Genomic DNA, 18,948 nt, shown 5'->3' with positions numbered 1-18,948 from the left:
TTGCTCAACGTTCCCATTTCAACATACACTGACCTGAAGCACAGGCCTCAAATAGCTTGGATTGTCTCTCACATACAATGTCTACGTGACTTCTGCCAAAAGAATAAACTTTGATTCAAATAAGCATATGCTACAATAAAGGATGTGCATATAAAAGCCAATTGCTTATTTTGCACATTTCCTACAAAAAAATTAAACTTTGACATCTTTTTGTGGAATGTGTCAAGTCTCCAAAAAACAGATTTAAATTCAGAAAAATATCTTTCTATACTGCTGCAAAATAGCAGAAAAATAAGCAAAAAATAAGAAGGGTACCAGCAAAAATGCAAGTAGTAGGGGATTGGAAGGCCATTCTCCACTACTCTCTTCGTCTTCTAGCCACCTTCAGCTCACTTAACTTTCTGTTTTATCATGACATGCATGACTTAGGGCGGGCATTAGTTTGGATAGTGGATGCAAATAAGTCAAAACAACATCTGCAATTCCAACTGCAAGATTACCCAATAAGATGAGCGCATCTGGTATTACAAAGACATGCTTTGGACCAAAGAGAAGATAAAGGCACAGAGGTGCTGGCATAGCGCTTAAGTAGCTTTTCCATGGTCCGGTGCAGTTATCTCCTAACAGGAGCACTGGTCCAAGGGAAAGATCTATTTCACGGGGGGAAGTCTAACATTTTACATGTCCTTTAAGACCCTTTGATTTGTCCAATCACCCACAAGCCAAATCATATAAATCTGATCGATGGAATTTGGAATTACAGAAATAAATTCACTTATAGCTTTTAATCAGTGGAATACTACTCGCAGCTGACCAGCTCTTTTTCCACTAAAGCCCACAGCTGTGGGGATATTGTCATTTGTAAAACAAAAAGAGGACTACAATATGAATTTTTAATAAAATATAATATGATGAAGAACTGGTATAAAACTGGTCTATTTTATTACTTTGAATTAAATTATTACTTTGAATTAAACTTTTTGCACTGAAGCTCTAAAATGTAAATAGTTACCTGGTTGATCCTATTTACCTTATCCTACTAACCCTAACAACAGAATATTGGTTTGAATTACAGATGAAGATGAAATTGAGAGGGCTTGGATGTTTTATATGGATAAATGATACAAAATAACAATAAAAATCTATCTTACCTGTGTGCCAATGTAAAAATCATATCAAAAGTGAACTGCCCCTTATAATTCCACAAATAAAATGAGCCACTTTTTATTTACTACCATGGTGCTCCACAGATTTACTTGCATGCACTTAACATTGTAAATCAATCAAAGATTCTGTGTTTAGCTTCAGCATTTAAGTGAAAATGTATTAGAACATTTAGAAACATTTAATTTCCTTAGGAGAAAATGTATATTGAGATGCAACCCTTTCTAAAAAAAATTGACCTCTTTGGAGTCGAAATGCTTTGGATGTTAAAAAGCACTAATGCTACATTATACGTGAAATAACATAATAGGTATGTGTGTTAAAGGTCACATGCATTAACAGAAGTGTAAAGTATATGCTCTCTTTCAGCATGTTGTGGGAGGAAGCATTGTTTAAAAAGTTTTATCATTCCTTTGTATTATCTTAGTTGCCAACATCTGAAAATAATCAAGAAGACACTAGTCCCACCCCTGTTATTCATTGAAAAATGGGGTTTTCCATTTACAATCAGCATTTCCTAAAGCTTAGTTGCCTCAACAGCAGCTGTTTATGGTAAACCAACAGCCTGCAGAGGCTTATCAATGGCTAGGTGGTACACTAAGTTTCAGTAGAATTTTTATTTTATTTTACAGGGGACATTTCAGTACCTAGGGTCAACCTAGTCCTAAGTCTGCAGACAATAATAAAATAAAATGTTTTTGACAGGCTGCCTTAGACACTTGGGAACATCCTGTAAATGCCCCTTAACAAATCTAAAGTATAAATGTTATACTCCACCAGGGCAGTAACTGGTGTAAAGGTAAAGTTGCCATCTTTTCTTGGCAACAATACCAGCCTTTGGGCAGTGACAACTCTTGGGACAGGGTAATGGCGTAATTGGCAGGGCAGAGGCAGGCCTCTGAAGAAAGGGGATTTAAGGCAGGGTTGCCACCCAGAAAAAATTACCAGCAAGTACATACGGGGACCAGCCCTAGCTGGAGATTTGCAAGCTAGGGCAGTCAAATGCTAGCCAGGTGGCAACCCTATGTAATAGGGCAGCACATCAATTAGAGTCCCTTATAAGAGCTTCATCTAAGGGCATGCAAAACAAGTAATAGTTAAAGCAAGATCTTTATAACAAGCAACAGGCTACAGAAAATCAATTAGTTAAAAAACACCTTAACATTTCTTTGCTCCAAAAGCAATCTAGCTGTGGGCTCTATTCTCCATGTTCTTTAAGAATGCCCGGCCATCCAACAGATGTGGATTGCTGTGTTGAAGCACATCAATTAAACACAGACATTCCCATCCACTCTCCAAGAGGCACATTTATCAACACTCTGAGTTTAGTGGGTTTTAGAATAAATAAACTAATTTCCACTAAAACCCTGAATGTCTAGTGATTTATTAAAAGATCTGAAGAAAAGCACAAACAAATAAAAATGCTGTACAAAAATCTAAACTATTTCATTGCACTGATGTGCCGACTCATTTTAAAACTGTAACAACTTTCAAAACACATTCACAATAAAATTTAAGCTATAAGACAGTGCACATATTCACTTAGTAGTTTGGTGGTGGGGGGAAATCAGTTAAGCTTGCTCTCCCCTATTCCTGTTGGAACCTTAAACTTTATGGCCTCAAGACCCAAGGAATATGGAGCTCCAAGTAAAATTGTTTCCATAGCCTGCTAATAAAAACAGAATATGCAATATTATATGTGTTAAAACATACACTGCATTACACATGTAACATGCCTTGGCTACTGTGATACAAAAACTCAACACAGCTTTAAAATTCACACAGAATTAATAATTAATTCAACAATAGCCACAGTTTAAATTGATAAACTGGTCAGAATCAGCGACTGTCAGTATATCTTCTCACAATAACCAACTCCGACACCTATAAAAAATCAATTTGAGGGGGGGAAAATATTCAAGTGAGTAAAAAGTAATAAGAAAAACTATAGTAATTGCTTGAGCTCTCTTGTTTATAAGATCTTATCACAATCCTTTGCTAAAAGGTTATCGAGGAGATTATCCTACATGATAAAAGTAAAATGCAGTTCTACATGACCACAGATCATTACTGAACAACTAATTACTACTAATCTAGTACCATCATGTGCTCTTTTCAACTATTTTTGAAGGCAGCTATCTGGGAACGACTCTTATACAGTTAAAACCTTTAGGCAAGGGCTACCTTCTGTCAAGAAACAAAACCACTGATTTTAGCCAGTGTCTGTCAGAGTAACCAGCAATATGGATTTTACAAAAAAAAAGGAAGGCCTATAGTGTTGATTTCCTTGCCTACGGTGAAAATCTTTACATGACAGTATTTTACTATAGTTTGTAGCAAATAAACTTTTCAAGCAAAACTGCTATATACAATGGGTCTTATTTAAAATTGTACAAATATTTTGAACCATAATATTATACAAATCATTTAAAACAGTTGCCATATTCATAAATCTCCTTTCGTGTGCAAACGTGTAAATTACCAACATGGATTGCAACTGCAGAAATATTCTTTAATTAAAAGCTCATTGGCACATTTAAATAGATATGTAAATGAATTTAAGCCAAACTATTGCTGAAAATGCCACCATATCATCACACCTTTATACATATTGTTTCTTTGTCTCTGTGATACATGAAGGAGAAATATACCAGGATAGTTTATAAATTCAAGTTAGGGGTAGTTTGCATAAGTAGATTCATGCATGCACCTACACCAGGCTAAATCAACACATAAATCAGATTTATCACAAATTAAAGGGTACTTTGATATGAAACCAGAATGCAACAACACTTGTTTTAAGTGTGGTGGCAGATCAACAAACCTATGTTTGGCAATTTGTGGCTTTAAATGGTCACATACTTCATTTATTTGTAGTTCATAAGTGCAAACAAACTGCAGTTCTTATTACACTGTAATTAAGAATACTATAATCACAAATAAACCCAACATGATCTAAGCCATTTTAGCCAACAGCTATTCCTAAACAATTTAGAGCTGCTGTGACATGCACAGTGATGCTACCCAGAAGATCTACAACAATTAAAGGAAAAGTAACATTAAAAATTTTTAGGTAAAAAAATCTATTCTACCCTGCAAACCATTTAGTATTTTCAATGCTTTATTAGAAAATACCTGCTAAAACTTGGCTTCTGGTCAAAAAAGGCGATATGGCGATGCAGGGGAAGCATCCACTATGCGGCGATCATTGATTGATCCTAGCCTTGCTTCTGTATAGGAAGGAGTCAGGCTAGGATCGATCAATCGATCGCCACATAGTGGATGCTTCCCCTGCATCGCCTAATCGCCTTTTTTCAAATGACTGGAAGCCAAGTTTTAGCAGGTATTTTCTAATAAAGCATTCAAAATACTAAATGGTTTGCAGGATAGGGCAATTAGTGGGGCAGGGTAGAATAGATTTTTTACCTAAAAATTTTTTGTGTTACTTTTCCTTAAAACTGCTCATTACCTATGCTCTTGTGCTACAGGAAACCCAAGTTCAAAACTGACCTGAAGTCTGTATTTCCCTGAACGTTTACCTCAGAAACAACAGGAAATGTCACACCTACAGCCACACTAATTGTCTGGGAAATTACCTCCATCACATGGATGCAGATGTGAAGAACACTGAAGTCACCTGCAAAAGATGCTGCAGAGTTGAAATAAAGAGAGAACCTAAAATAAAGATATGGGGGGGGGGGGGGGGGGGGTTGTGATAGGCAACAAAATTAAAAAGTATGTGGAAGGAAAAGTTTCTAAGACAGTAACATATCAACTTTATGAACCTGCAAGTCTATCTATTACAACCTTTTACTCAATCCAAAATGGGAACTGGACTTTGTAGCTCAGTTTTACATTGTCTTATGAAGCCTGTTCTTCTAAAAGGGTATATTACCCTAAATGAACTACTGTATCTGCCACCACATCCTGAACTAGAATTCTTCATCTTCCATCACAAATACAGTTTAAGAGAGTAACATCTTTTTTCATCTCTGTTTTAGAACAAGCTGTAAATATATATAGACAAAATTCTATGTTTGCTTGTGAATTTACACAAAAAAAAATCCAAGATTATTGGAGACAAGAACAGTAGTTTAAACAAGTAATGGTCATCTACAGTTACTAGCTGACTGCAAAGGGACTTGAAATATTTGTAGTTATACCAGAAATCATAATTTCCTGCTTTTATTTTCAACTATGCCTTATGATATCAACACAGTGTTCCAGTAAAAGTCATTCTATACTTACTAAGGTGTCTGGTTGGTGGAACCAGCAGACCTCCCAAACCAGAAAGAAATTTGACCACTGAGGAAATATTATAAAGCAACAAACATGAAAGAACTGGCCAAATTGCATAAAGTTCTACTGTAACGTGTGCATACATAAACAGCGCTTTATAAATACATACATACAAGTGGTACAGTACTGTTGTGGTTACTGTTTATATAAAAGAAAGTTCTGTGAGCAGAACCTAAACATTGGTGTCAATATAACCTTTTGATACAAAGATCCTAGAGTGCAACCTTTTATTAAGGTTTATCAAAAGGATAAAGTAGCACTAGGGCATTACTAGATATACAGAGGGAGCATACCAATATTTATATGATTTTACAGTCAGAGATAAAGAGTGTGCACCAATATCCTAAGTTAAACAGATCAGTATCTAGATCACAAATAAGTTGGACACACAGCTCCTACTTAAAATATTTTAGGGTCTTGTCCAACATCTTTATGCATGTTGGAATATTTGCCAGGGTATCCAAAAGTTTAACAAAACATCACTAGCATATATATAGCATATATATGGGGAATAACGGAAACATGCAACCAGACAGTTTGCACATAGGACAAGAAGCCATGAAATACTTTGTGATGCAGTCAATCCCTGCAGAGTTCTTATAAGCACATGCAGTAACATCATAGGGTTCGGTTACTAGCAAAAAGACCCCTGCACAATTAACTTAATTCCAATGTGTAAATAGCTAGAGACACATAAACCCCTGCACAAGGATTGCAAAACTTAAATGCCAGGGTAGCTGCATTAGATCATTAGGGACACACTGGCCAACTTAATAGACCTAGGTGGCCCTCTTCTTCTTTTCTTTTTTAGTAAGATACTGTTAATTGTACCAAGTATTATGAAGGAGGAAACAAGATTATTCAGTCAATCAACATCTTGTTGGTACCAGTTTAAACATTTTAAGCTTCCTTACCTTTACCTTATCTAATATACCATCTGACAGACGGAATGCACATATCACCCCTGTGCACTATGCAATCAGTCACTTGGCATATGGGCATGGCATAGTGGCATACTACATGTAAGCATTGGCAAATTGTGATTCTTTAGAACAGGGGGCTCAAACTCAATTTACCTGGGGGCCGCAAGAGGCAAAGTCAGGATGAGGCTGGGCCGCATAAGGGATTTCACAAAAAATTGGCTTTCAAGGGATAATGCAAGGCACGGCGGGCGGGAGCTGCTGATTGCGGAAATGACGTTATGCCATCATAACAGTTATTATGGGAAGACGTTCTGTGTGCACAATTAGCTGCTAAGGAGCTAATTGTGCACACAGAACGTCTTCCCATAATAACTTATGATGGCATAACGTCATTTCCGCAATCAGCAGCTCCCGCCCGCCGTGCCTTGCATTATCCCTTGAATCGCAATAAAAATCGCGATCCATTCATTGCTTTTGAGAAGGCGTTGGTGCGGGCCACAAAATACTGTACCGAGGGCCGCAAATGGCCCGCGGGCCGCGAGTTTGAGACCCCTGCTTTAGAATAAATGTACTTGTGTTTCCTTTTATTAGTTTTTTTGTAACAGTAAGAAAGATGTATCCAAAAACAAAAATGTTACAAAAATGTAACATGAGACATCACTATTCATTCAGACACTTGCACATCAAATCAGTATTTATCTGAGAGACTTACATGTGATCAAGCACTTGATATTGCCTTTTTAGTCAGCCATGATTGTGGATTTCTAGTGTTGGTGTAAATTAGAAGATTTTAACCTGAGTCAAGTCAACCAAAAGCTGAATAAAATGTGGGCTAATATGAATGTACTGGTATATGATTGTGAAAGTACAGAGCTTGTGATTATTGTATTTTATGTTCTCAGTATGAGAGTAGAAATATGCAAAAAAAAAATGGCTGCCAACTGCAACTAATGAACAAAACATTTTATGCTAGTGTTAAGTTTAGAAGAAAGGGGGGGAGGAACCTCCATGATTCAATGGCTGAACTAGATAACTTAAAATCAAAGATCTTAAAGTGGACGCTAAATAAATGGACTAATTGCTTGCCCTAAAAGTACTAAATACCCATGACATCTGCTTTTATGGGAATGCAGAGCATTGCTCCAGGTGGGTGGTGGTTACATAGCTTTATCATGTTATTTGTGATCTAAAGCAACACTGATTTGTGAGAACAGTAAATTTTATAAATGCAGACATCCATATCCTGTCTTCACAGCTCTCCACAGAAGCTCATTATACTGACCATACATGCACAAGATATAATGACAGACGTTTGCATGCTGATTATAATAAAACTTTTTACCAGCCTAAATACATGTATTTTGATACAAAACATTTGAGAAACCTTTCTTTAAAAGCACTTAATGAGCTACACAGGTATGCTACTTGTAAATAAGTTTTGACAATACATTTCTGTGAGTTATTGTATGTATGTGTGTATATATATATATATATATATATGTGTGTGTGAGTGTGTGCGTGTTTGTTTGTGTCTGCATGTAAAATGCATTACATTGCCTAAAAGTATTTTGACCATGGCCAAAGAACCATGAGTAACTTGGCACGTCAGTTTACGGTAAAGAAAATAGCAACCAGTCTACATGATTCTACATCACTTACCTTCCTTATTAAGCCTCATAACCTCCCTGCTTTTTCCACCTTCTTTACCAGTTTCTTCTAGATCTCCATCTGAGGATAAAAGCAAAGGCAATGTCAGGTTGGTGATCTTTGCACATGCAAACAGTGGAGTAGGTACATATGTGTTGCAACCATATTCATTCAGCCTGAGCACCAGAAAGCAAGCTGACTGAGCACAAGCATATAACATGTATTGGATATACACTGGGTGTATTAAAATGAAGAGGCATGCATAGTGAGCCCCAGTGCATAAACCAGCACAGACAGCACTATAGGATGGGCCTCTCTTTCATAGACACACAGTAAATCCACACACTCTCAGTCTGGATCTGCTCTCTCCCCTTGTGCATACGGGTCTTTCCCTGTGTGTGGTAACTATCCTCAGTCTGTTTCTAATGGCAGTAGCACTGGAAGCACCAGGGAGCACTCTCTCACTTTTATTTTCTATGTATCAATCTAGATGCCACTATGAACCCTGGGTGTGTGGTGCTCACTGATCGGTTACAGGGCAAATGGGTAGGCGGATGGGGCCGGGTTCTTACTGTCAGAGCAGTGTAATTTGGCGGCGTCGATCCAAGAGGACCACGGTTTGCCCAGAAACGCCTCCGGACTGGGCACTTTGCGATCCAGTGTCGCCATTGCTCTTCCTTCTTGTTGCTTTTCCTTTCCTTCGGAAGCGGAGCGACACGGGATTCGAGGCGCCGTGACGTCATCTTCGGAACGTTCCGCCATTGAGCTGAGTGAAGGGGAGGAGGAAGCCGAGAGCCTGTCTCTGATACTCCTCGCTGTGTTACTGTCAGCCTGCGGAGCGCTGTGACGCACAAAGCCTCTAGAGGGCGCCAACAGCTACTCGGAGCGTCCTGAGCCTAAGGTGCAGTACCTGTCTGGTGGTTCATTTGTTTCTCCTTTACCTGTGAACCCTCCACAGTCGCTGCGGTTTACTCTGTTATGCCCAGATGTTTTTGAATTGAGATAGAAAATGATTCCCAGTGTTAGCAACTTTGTTGCAATACCTTAGTTGCGCTTAAAGTAGACGTTTTGTGCCATTGAGGGAACAACACAAAACATTTTAAGCAGCTTTCGAATAAATATTAAAGGAGACATATTGGATAAATGGGAAAACCCTAATTTTGTAGGCAATTATGAATAATATACGGTGCTGGTTTCACTTTGTGCTAAAAATTAATCCTCTCTGTAAAAATGACCCCTTTATTGGAGCTCCCTATAGATCCTATCACTTCTCTGAGTGTGAAATGAAGAGTGGGCATGTCCTAACTGTCCCTGCCAGAAGCACAGTAGGAGGGGGAGAGCCAATCACAGCCCTGCACTCACGCAAGCAAAGACAGGCTTCAGTTCCCTATCAGGTCAGCCTAGCTGCTGATTGGTTCCTATCTTATAGTGCAGTGTAGAGAGGGCCTGGCTCCCCAGCTCATCCAGAGAATTCAGCCAGCAGGAAGTGGAACAGAAGGGACTAGTGGAATTTCTCAATAAATCAGTCTGAACAACTTTTTTAAGCACAATCCTTCTATATCTAGAGGAGTATAATTCACTGGTACATTCATCATTTTTATAGGATATGTCTCCTTTAACTAAAAATGGTAATGTTTGTATTTATGTCTAATTGTTTAATCAATATTTGTTTTTCATCCCCTTTCAATTCCCAGGGTCTGACTCTTCTAACAATGTAGCAGATTGGCTCTCCTCCAGGTCTTTTACTCTGTTGTTTTCTGTTACATTTAGGAGTCATAACCAGAAAAGTAAAGAAAGTAAAACAGCCAGACCGATTTCAGTAGAAATTACATTTACTTGTACATGTTTTTGCATATAATTATATTTAATTACTTTGTACTTTGCCCCCCAAAAAAATTTTTTTATGAGTTCCTTTTAATATGAACTTATCTGTTGTACTGTATCTTGTGTAGATGAGGTTCATGGCTATAACAATATAAAAATGTAGAGTGAGAGTAGCCTGAAACTCATATCTGTCTATAGGTTCAGCCATACTCTGCAAAATCTGTTAAGGACTGTGGGACAGAGGCCCCAGTGTGTGCCCCATGTGGCTCCATGGAGAGCAACTTTCACTGCCACAATTACTCCTGCAGTGCTGGTAACTCCTTCAGCTCCCATTCCAAGTCAGCTGTCACTGAAATGATGAGCGGTACCAATGTCTGATGAGGGAGTTCTGCCAGTTTATGCACAGGTCCCCAGCAATAATGCAAAATCCCTCATGCCTTCTGTTGTGGAGACATTTAAATTTTTTTTTTTAATTTTGCTAAAAATGAGGGCATTCCATAACACAAACCCAAACCCTTTTTTTACGTTTTCTTCTTTTTCCTTTTCTGGTTTCCTCCAACCCACTTTTACCCTCCATCCTTTTCCTTGCCAAGTATATAATGCTGTATTGCACTTTTACCGTTTACAGTACTTGTACAAATGCCCTTTTGTAAATGTTTTATATTAAAATGTGAAATTAGTTGTCTTTAAAATGGTCTCAGGGGTCCACTAAAAAGCAGCAATATAAACGTACCTCTGTAAATGTTTGTGCTGTTATAATTTGTAAAAATGTTCTATTCCTAAAAAGAATCAGAAATAAACTTTTAAAAAGTTTACTGAACATTCAAGTATCTCCCTGTTTTGTGCCATATACATTGACGTTACATACATTCAGTTATCAAAAAATTGCTTGTGCTTGAAAGTGGTGATGTGTTATGCTGAGTATAATGCTTTTATAGTCTTTTTAGTTTTAAAAAAAGAAAAATAGTCATAGCTACAATTTTCGTAGCATAGAGAAGATTATTTTCTAGTATCATCTTTTTTTTTTTTTTTTTTTACTTTTTCTATCTTGTTTAAAATAACAGTTTAGCTGTTCTTTAAATGTAAAGTTCCAAATATGATAGGAAAACATTACACACAATAGCATGAGCATAAAAACACAGCATAAGAAATTCGTATATCTGTTAAAAACTATGAAACTATGTTGTGTTTGGTCCCAAAACAAGCATAAAACTGTTAAGACCTGTCACATCAGGATGATATAATAATGGGGCACCACTACTGTCACTGCTAAGGTAGCACTGCTGCCACTGGCAGCACTTTTAGCAGCCCTGATTATTGGGATAGGTACCAGCATACTTGATGAGTTATGTAGTCTTGAGGTCACTATATTAGTTGCTGGAAAGCCCTTTGGTCTAGAGCAGGGGTCCCCACTCTTTTTTTGTTGTACACGTGTGCCACATTCTAATGTAAAAAGAGTTGGGGATCAACACAAGCATGTAAAAAAATGTACTTGGGGTGCCAAATAAGGGAAACATTCAAGGGGCTGGTTAGGGACCACCGGTCTAAAAGTATAAAAATGGATGTTTTATTGCCAGAGTTTTTTTTTCTAAAGGTTTTTAATTATGCATTTGTAACATAAACAACAATAAACAATATGACATTGGTTCTACCAGTGTGTTTCATTTCAAGGTACATTCAGTGCATCAATTTACATCAGTCAGTAACAAACCTACTCAGGATGATGGTTAATTATCTAGTCAAGAGGAGGAGAGTTTTACGATCCCCAGTGAAGGTTTCACGTTTCCATGGGCTCGTATAGTGTTATTCTATAGCCTCAACCCATCTTCCCCATACCTTGCCATATTTTTAAAGGGCATTCTCTTGCTGTATAAGTAAGTTGTATCAGTGGCAGAAGGACTTTAAGTAGATTGAGCCAACTGGTAATTGGGGGAAGAGAATACATTTCCTGGCATAATGTTCTTAAAAGTATACGTTTTGCTGATTGAAAGACAATATCATCCACAATGCCTAATAAGCATACCTTGGGTGTAAGTATTTTGGGTAGAGGTATTGTGTTTTGAATGTAATCTAGGACCTTGTCCCAGAAGCTGCATACTTGTGAGCATAGCCATATTACATAGAAATAATCGGCCTCAGGGGCACCACACTTGGGGCCACAGGACGTGTCTCGGACTCCTGTCCGGTATAATCATAAGAGGGTCAGATGAAGCATGTTGATGATTTTGAATTAAATCAGTTTGTCACAGATACGTCATAAGCCCTGTCTGTCGCTTCCTTCCAATCTTTGTTGTCTAGCTCTGGAAGGTCTTGACGCCAAGCTATATGAGCTGTGCGAAAGGGAGATTGAAGGGTAGAAAGAAGTATGGAGTATAGTGCAGTGATCAACTTTTTGGGGCAGGGGCTTCAGAGAGTGGTTTCAAGTTTAGTAAGCACAAAGAGCACTATGGTTCTTCGGAATTGTTGTCGGAAGGCCTGTTGGAGTTGCAGGTATGAAAACCAGGGTAGCAGCTCTCCAGTATCTGTGTGTCTGATCTGGTCTCTGGATTACAGAGCCCCAGCATTTATCACATCACCCAGAGTGTGTATGCCCCAATGAGGCCACACTCGGTATGGTGCAAGTTGTTGGAAATTGGGTAGATAGGAATTTCCCCACAATGGCATACCCAGAGACAGGATCGGTGGCTTCAAGTTTATATATAAGTAGTATTTTCTGCCATGCTTTGTAAGATGATTGCCAGAGGTTTTTACTTGTTGATATGCAGATACTATGGGGCAGATTTATGAAAAGGTAAGATTAGAGTTTACCACAGAAAATCTTACTTTCTATTTATTCCTATGGCATTTGGTAAAATACAAGAAAATTAGTAATGTGTCTTCATCATTGCAACTGCACTAGACTAAATAAAGCCAGTAGCTTTGTATATTGTATGAGTTGCTACTTTACTGGCAAATTGCAACTATGTTTGTGCTTCAAAGGGGTTATTCTCCCTCTCTCAATCTGTGTGCCATCAATGAGTGTGTGTGTGTGTATTGAGGGTTACTGAAAAGTATTCTAAAGAAAAAAAGAAGCAGAAACTGCAATAAACACCCTTTAAGAAATCTAATTTGTCTTAGAGGTGTTTGATCTGAATGTTTGTGGCCATGAGGTAAATCTTTCACCTGATGCCATTGGAAGCTGACCCATTCTATAGCTGATTGTGAATGGAAAGGGCTAGAACTGATTGGTAACCCACAACCTATTGCCAGATTGTTCAGACTGAGGGTAGAGAAGATCCAGTGTAGTCTGCTTAAGTTTATGCCCTGTGACTGGCCTCGAGTGTGTACCAATATTACTGTAAGCAACCTGCTGCTAATTTCTCATATATTAATCTACCATGACATTATATTGTCCATTTATTTAAGATGATTATCCTCCAATTTAAGCAACGGCTCAGTGTAAAGGGCATGAAGTGTTACTCATGTTTTGTTGGACTAAGCCAAGAGAAAATGCATATTAAAATTGTTACTTTAATGCAAAGGTTTGCCCAAGCTATTCTTCCATTGTTCTATTCTAAAAATCTGTTGAATATATCCTCTGATAGGGCATACATAATTTCATGGCCAAATAACATACAGTGGTGTGAAAAACTATTTGCCCCCTTCCTGATTTCTTATTCTTTTGCATGTTTGTCACACTTAAATGTTTCTGCTCATCAAACACATTTAACTATTAGTCAAAGATAACACAAGTAAACACAAAATGCAGTTTTTAAATGAGGGTTTTTATTATTAAGGAAGAAAAAAAATCCAAACCTACATGGCCCTGTGTGAAAAAGTTATTGCCCCCTGAACCTAATAACTGGTTGGGCCACCCTTAGCAGCAATAACTGCAATCAAGCGTTTGCGATAACTTGCAACGAGTCTTTTTCAGCGCTCTGGAGGAATTTTGGCCCACTCATCTTTGCAGAATTGTTTTAATTCAGCTTTATTTGAGGGTTTTCTAGCATGAACCGTCTTTTTAAGGTCATGCCACAACATCTCAATAGGATTCAGGTCAGGACTTTGACTAGGCCACTCCAAAGTCTTCATTTTGTTTTTCTTCAGCCATTCAGAGGTGGATTTGCTGGTGTGTTTTGGGTCATTGTCCTGCTGCAGCACCCAAGATCGCTTCAGCTTGAGTTGACGAACAGATGGCCGGACATTCTCCTTCATGATTTTTTGGTAGACAGTAGAATTCATGGTTCCATCTATCACAGCAAGCCTTCCAGGTCCTGAAGCAGCAAAACAACCCCAGACCATCACACTACCACCACCATATTTTACTGTTGGTATGATGTTCTTTTTCTGAAATGCTGTATTACTTTTACGCCAGATGTAACGGGACACGCACCTTCCAAAAAGTTCAACTTTTGTCTCGTCGGTCCACAAGGTATTTTCCCAAAAGTCTTGGCAATCATTGAGATGTTTTTTAGCAAAATTGAGACGAGCCTTAATGTTCTTTTTGCTTAAAAGTGGTTTACGCCTTGGAAATCTGCCATGCGTTTTTGCCCAGTCTCTTTCTTATGGTAGAGTCGTGAACAATGACCTTAATTGAGGCAAGTGAGGCCTGCAGTTCTTTAGATGTTGTCCTGGGGTCTTTTGTGGCCTCTCGGATGAGTTGTCTCTGCGCTCTTGGGGTAATTTTGGTCGGCCGGCCACTCCTGGGAAGGTTCACCACTGTTCCATGTTTTTGCCATTTGTGGATAATGGCTCTCACTGTGGTTCGCTGGAGTCCCAAAGCTTTAGAAATGGCTTTATAACCTTTACCAGACTGATAGATCTCAATTACTTTTGTTCTCATTTGTTCCTCAATTTCTTTGGATCTTGGCATGATGTCTAGCTTTTGAGGTGCTTTTGGTCTATTTCTCTGTGTCAGGTAGCTCCTATTTAAGTGATTTCTTGATTGAAACAGGTGTGGCAGTAATCAGGCCTGGGGGTGACTACAGAAATTGAACTCAGGTGTGATAAACCACAGTTAAGTTATTTTTTAACAAGGGGGGCAATCACTTTTTCACACAGGGCCATGTAGATTTGGAGTTTTTTTTTTCTCCCTTAATAACGTAAACCTTCATTTAAAAACTGCATTTTGTGTTCAATTATGTTATCTTTGACTAATAGTTAACGGTTTTTGATGAGCAGAAACATTTAAGTGTGACAAACATGCAAAAGAATAAGAAATCAGGAAGGGGGCAAATAGTTTTTCACATCACTGTGTATATATATATATATATATATATATATATATATATATATATATATATATATATATAGCAAAGGGTGTAAGCATAATTTTGCTTTTATGTATTGGTGTTACTAGCCCTTATATTAGTAGCAACTAACTTTTTTTCACAGCTAAGTTTATAAGGCAGGGGTGTCAAACTCAATCACATAAGGGGGCCAAAATCTAAAAATTCCCATTCCTTCTGTCTTTGGAACAATAAGTAAACAAAAGTTGAAGTGATATAAAAAAATCACATTGCATGACTACCTAGGGTTTATTAAAAACCAACAACCTACCAATCTAGGCAACTCTGCTAGAACTTCCTTGATGTGGACAATGCAAAAAATAGATATCAAAATAGATGACTTCACCATCCTATGGAATGTTAACTAAGTAAATATTTATGCTGACCATATCTTGTACAGTAGGGGACAATCATGTAAACCCATGCTGTCTGGAGTATTTGTAAAGCTTGGTGATGTTTATAAATATTGTGGATTAATAAAATCTTGAGTAACTGAAAAAAAAAAGGATGTCACGTATGTTAGAACTTTATTTGAAAGAAGTGATAGCTTGGGCATAAATTGTATAAAAAACTGCCTTAATAGTTTTACATTCTTCCAGCAGTAGGCGCACCAGGTCTTTTTTGGGCTGATAAACACATATGCAAATACTTTAAGTTGGGTAATTCTGATAGTACGCTTTAAATTGCTAGTAGCCATACCGTTATGGCTCTATCAGGGCTATTTTTTAACCCTTTATTAAGTTTTGTATATGTATTTGACTTATCCTTATTATTATCATCAGTTTGGATAAACAAACTGACCTCTTTTTTTAACTGAAACATACATTTGGTAATACCTTGTAAATGTATTGTTACACAATTGTTTAAACAAACTACAGTATGTAGACCAGTAGATGGCAATATTGTAAAATATTTACTGATGTTTAACACCGCTTCTGTCTTCATTTTGAAGTAAGAGATCTCAGTACAGGTATTGGACCTGTTGTTCAGAATGCTCAGGACCTGGGGTTTTCTGGATAAGGGGTCTTTCCGTAATTTGGATCTCCTACCTTAAGTATGCTAAAAAAAAATATTTAAACCATAATTAAACCCAATAGGATTGTTTTGGCTCAAATAAGAATTAATTATTTTAATTTTAGTTGGGCTCAAGTACAAGGCACTGTTTTATTATTACAGAGAAAAAGGAAATCATTTTTAAAAATGTGAATTATTTGATTAAAATGGAGTCTGTGGGAGATAACCTTTCTGTAATTTGGAACTTTCTGGAATATGCGTTTTCCAGATAAGGGGTCTGATACCTGTACTTGCATTTATACCAAAGTAAATCAATGTCCACTTTAGATGCAAGCCATAATTGTTACAAAAATATTATTCCTAGTCTTCTAATATGCAAGTACCCCAAATGACAGTATTTCAAAAAGTTGAAATGAGCCTTACCTTTTAAAGGCACAAAAATGATATGTGTCAGGCCAAATAGTTTTAGCACCCAAGGCAATATTATCTGGCCTGACATGCCCCGAGGCAATATTACTTGGACTACTTTCTCCCTCACTCCCCTGCTCACCTGGCTGCTACCTCACTTTACCATCACATCTCTAGGACAGTGGAATTGTGATTGGCCTAGAGGTCAGAGATCTGTTTATGTCTTTATGAATTATGTGGTCATATGTAAGTTAAAGTTTAAAAAGAAAAAGTTAACCATAGTTCCTATGGAAATGACTACAGAAATACTTGAATTCTTAATGGATCAGATGAAAGTGAGTGTAGGACCGGCCAGACTAGAATGACATTGACATAGTTGCCAGTTTAAAGTATATTGCAATGTATGGACAAACAATCCCTGTTTTGTTTAAAGGAAGGGGGGGCATGAGTGCAGAGGATGTCTTTTTCTTTCTCTGTCTCTCTCTCTTTCTATATATTTATGTCTGTTTGTCCAGCTCAATAGCACTCTCTGCACTAGCTGAAATTCAGATTTTTGGAATTTAAGTCACCAGGAGTGTCTTTTTGCCGGGCGCTGCCGTCTGAGGCAGGTTTCCCAACTCACCTCATGGCAGCAGCGCCCCTGGGTAGCTCCAGGGTTCCCACAGTGGCCAGTGTCAATACGCACTGCATGAACACTAGAAATTATGCAATTCCCCCTCCAAAGCATATTGCTGTAGGTGTATCTCTTCACAGACACAATTATGCTAGCATAATGAAAAGAAAATTCTGAATTAAACAATTTCATTTAAAATTGCACTTTGCACACTATGCAGTTGTTAATAACCCATAAAGAAAACACTTTTCCTTGCTTCACCTAATAGTACATGCGTGTTATCCAGTATAGACTACATTTTTCAAGTTTAAAGGAAAATATATGTGCCAACCTAATCATTTAAGTCACATGATATTGCTCAAAACATTCAGTACTGGGTATGAAGCCACCAGGTGTTTTCCTGTAGTGAAGGAAATGACTGTTGTATGTGTTGTGTTGTTGTAATAAACACAAGCCCAAAAATGGAAAGGGTTGTGTTCAAACTTATGTCAGTCGTGAGTTAATTTCTAATGTAACATGAAGGACCAGATACAGCACAGAAGAAGGCATTCTGATAGTCAGAAAATATTTTATTTTATATAGGGCCAAACAAGGGGCAATAATTTCACAGGAGACAGCAGATTGTTACCAGGAGCATGATGTAGGGAAGGGAAGAGAGCCCTGATGTAACATGCCAAAGCCATCATATTTCTATTCAGACAAAATCTTGAATCCTCCATAAAAGATTTGGCTTAGTACCAAAAAAAAAAAAATTGCATTTTTGTAGACATTTCTCACATTAAGTTTTACAGAGCTTTATAGTCTTTAGTTTTGCTAAAGTGGACACATTTGTTTCTGAATCCTACAAATATTGTTAGGATTAGGCTGAATTCTGGATTTGGTGCATACTTATTAAGGCATGGCATTGGCCTGTGAGGAGCTGCAAGTATGCGAAAGTATGCATTTTCACGCCCATATCTGCTCTGTGTCCCTTCACACAGGCTGACTTAACCCTCCAATGTATCTTAAACTTTAAATGAATCCTAAAATAAACCTTTAAAAACATTAAGTTAATACTAATATTTAAGCAAAGCTTAGGGGCACATTTACTAATCCACGAACGTCCGAAAAGTGTCCAAATGCGTTTTTTTCGTAATGATCGGCATTTTGCGATTTTTTCGTAAATTGTCGTGACTTTTTCGTAGCCATTACGACTTGCTCGTAAATTGTCGCGACTTTTTCGTAGCCATTACTACTTGCTTGTAAATTGTAGCGACTTTTTCGTAGCCGTTGTGCCGAGTACGAAAGTTTTGGAATCATTCAAGCTTCAGTATCGTGACTTTCCTTGGGCCAGGTTGGAGCTGCAGAGTGCCATTGAGCCCTATGGGAGACTTTCCTTGGGCCAGGTTGGAGCTGCAGAGTGCCATTGAGCCCTATGGGAGGCTTCCAAAATCATGCAAAGTCGCAAAGGTTTGCCCGCCGTTTACGAGCGCTCAATATGAAATTTACGAGCAAGTCGTAATGCCTACGAAAAAGTCGCGACAATTTACGAGCAAGTTGTAATGCCTACAAAAAAGTTGCGGCAATTTACGAGCAAGTCGTAATGGCTACGAAAAAGTCGCGACAATTTATGAAAAATCGCAAAATGTTCGTTTCCAATCCGATTTTTTCCCATTCGGGATTCGGATTCCTGGATTAGTAAATCAGCCCCTTAGTGTGTAAAATTTCTTCTTTCAAATAGTAGCTGCAATGCCTAGGTTAATAGTAAAAACAAATGTAAATAGTTAAATGTATTAGGTATTTTTATATT

The 18,948-nt window shown here is 37.8% G+C and overlaps 2 protein-coding genes across 4 annotated transcripts in view; one reads left to right on the top strand and one right to left on the bottom strand.

The window, feature by feature from the left end:
- Window positions 1-8,809, bottom strand: part of atxn7l1 (ataxin 7-like 1) — a 75,930-nt gene extending 67,121 nt beyond the window's left edge. For all 3 annotated transcript variants that reach the window (XM_002933108.5, XM_004913010.4, XM_031899019.1), the window contains exons 1-2: window positions 8,606-8,809; window positions 8,046-8,114 (exon numbers count right to left, since the gene is read on the bottom strand). In XM_002933108.5, the coding sequence (XP_002933154.2) occupies window positions 8,046-8,114; window positions 8,606-8,795 (259 nt within the window). In that variant the 5' untranslated portion in view covers window positions 8,796-8,809. The remainder of the gene's footprint in view (window positions 1-8,045; window positions 8,115-8,605) is intronic.
- A 37-nt stretch (window positions 8,810-8,846) lies between these two features.
- The window catches only part of cdhr3 (cadherin related family member 3), a 42,765-nt gene continuing 32,663 nt past the window's right edge, over window positions 8,847-18,948 (top strand). Inside the window, exon 1 of the mRNA XM_002933109.5 lies at window positions 8,847-8,934. The gene's annotated coding sequence lies outside the window, so the exon portion shown is untranslated. The remainder of the gene's footprint in view (window positions 8,935-18,948) is intronic.

Source organism: Xenopus tropicalis, chromosome 3 (assembly GCF_000004195.4).
Source record: "Xenopus tropicalis strain Nigerian chromosome 3, UCB_Xtro_10.0, whole genome shotgun sequence".
In the NCBI taxonomy this organism is placed as follows: Eukaryota; Metazoa; Chordata; class Amphibia; order Anura; family Pipidae; genus Xenopus; species Xenopus tropicalis.
The sequence above is the reverse complement of the archived record's forward strand: the minus strand, read 5'-3'. Positions and strand labels throughout refer to the sequence as shown.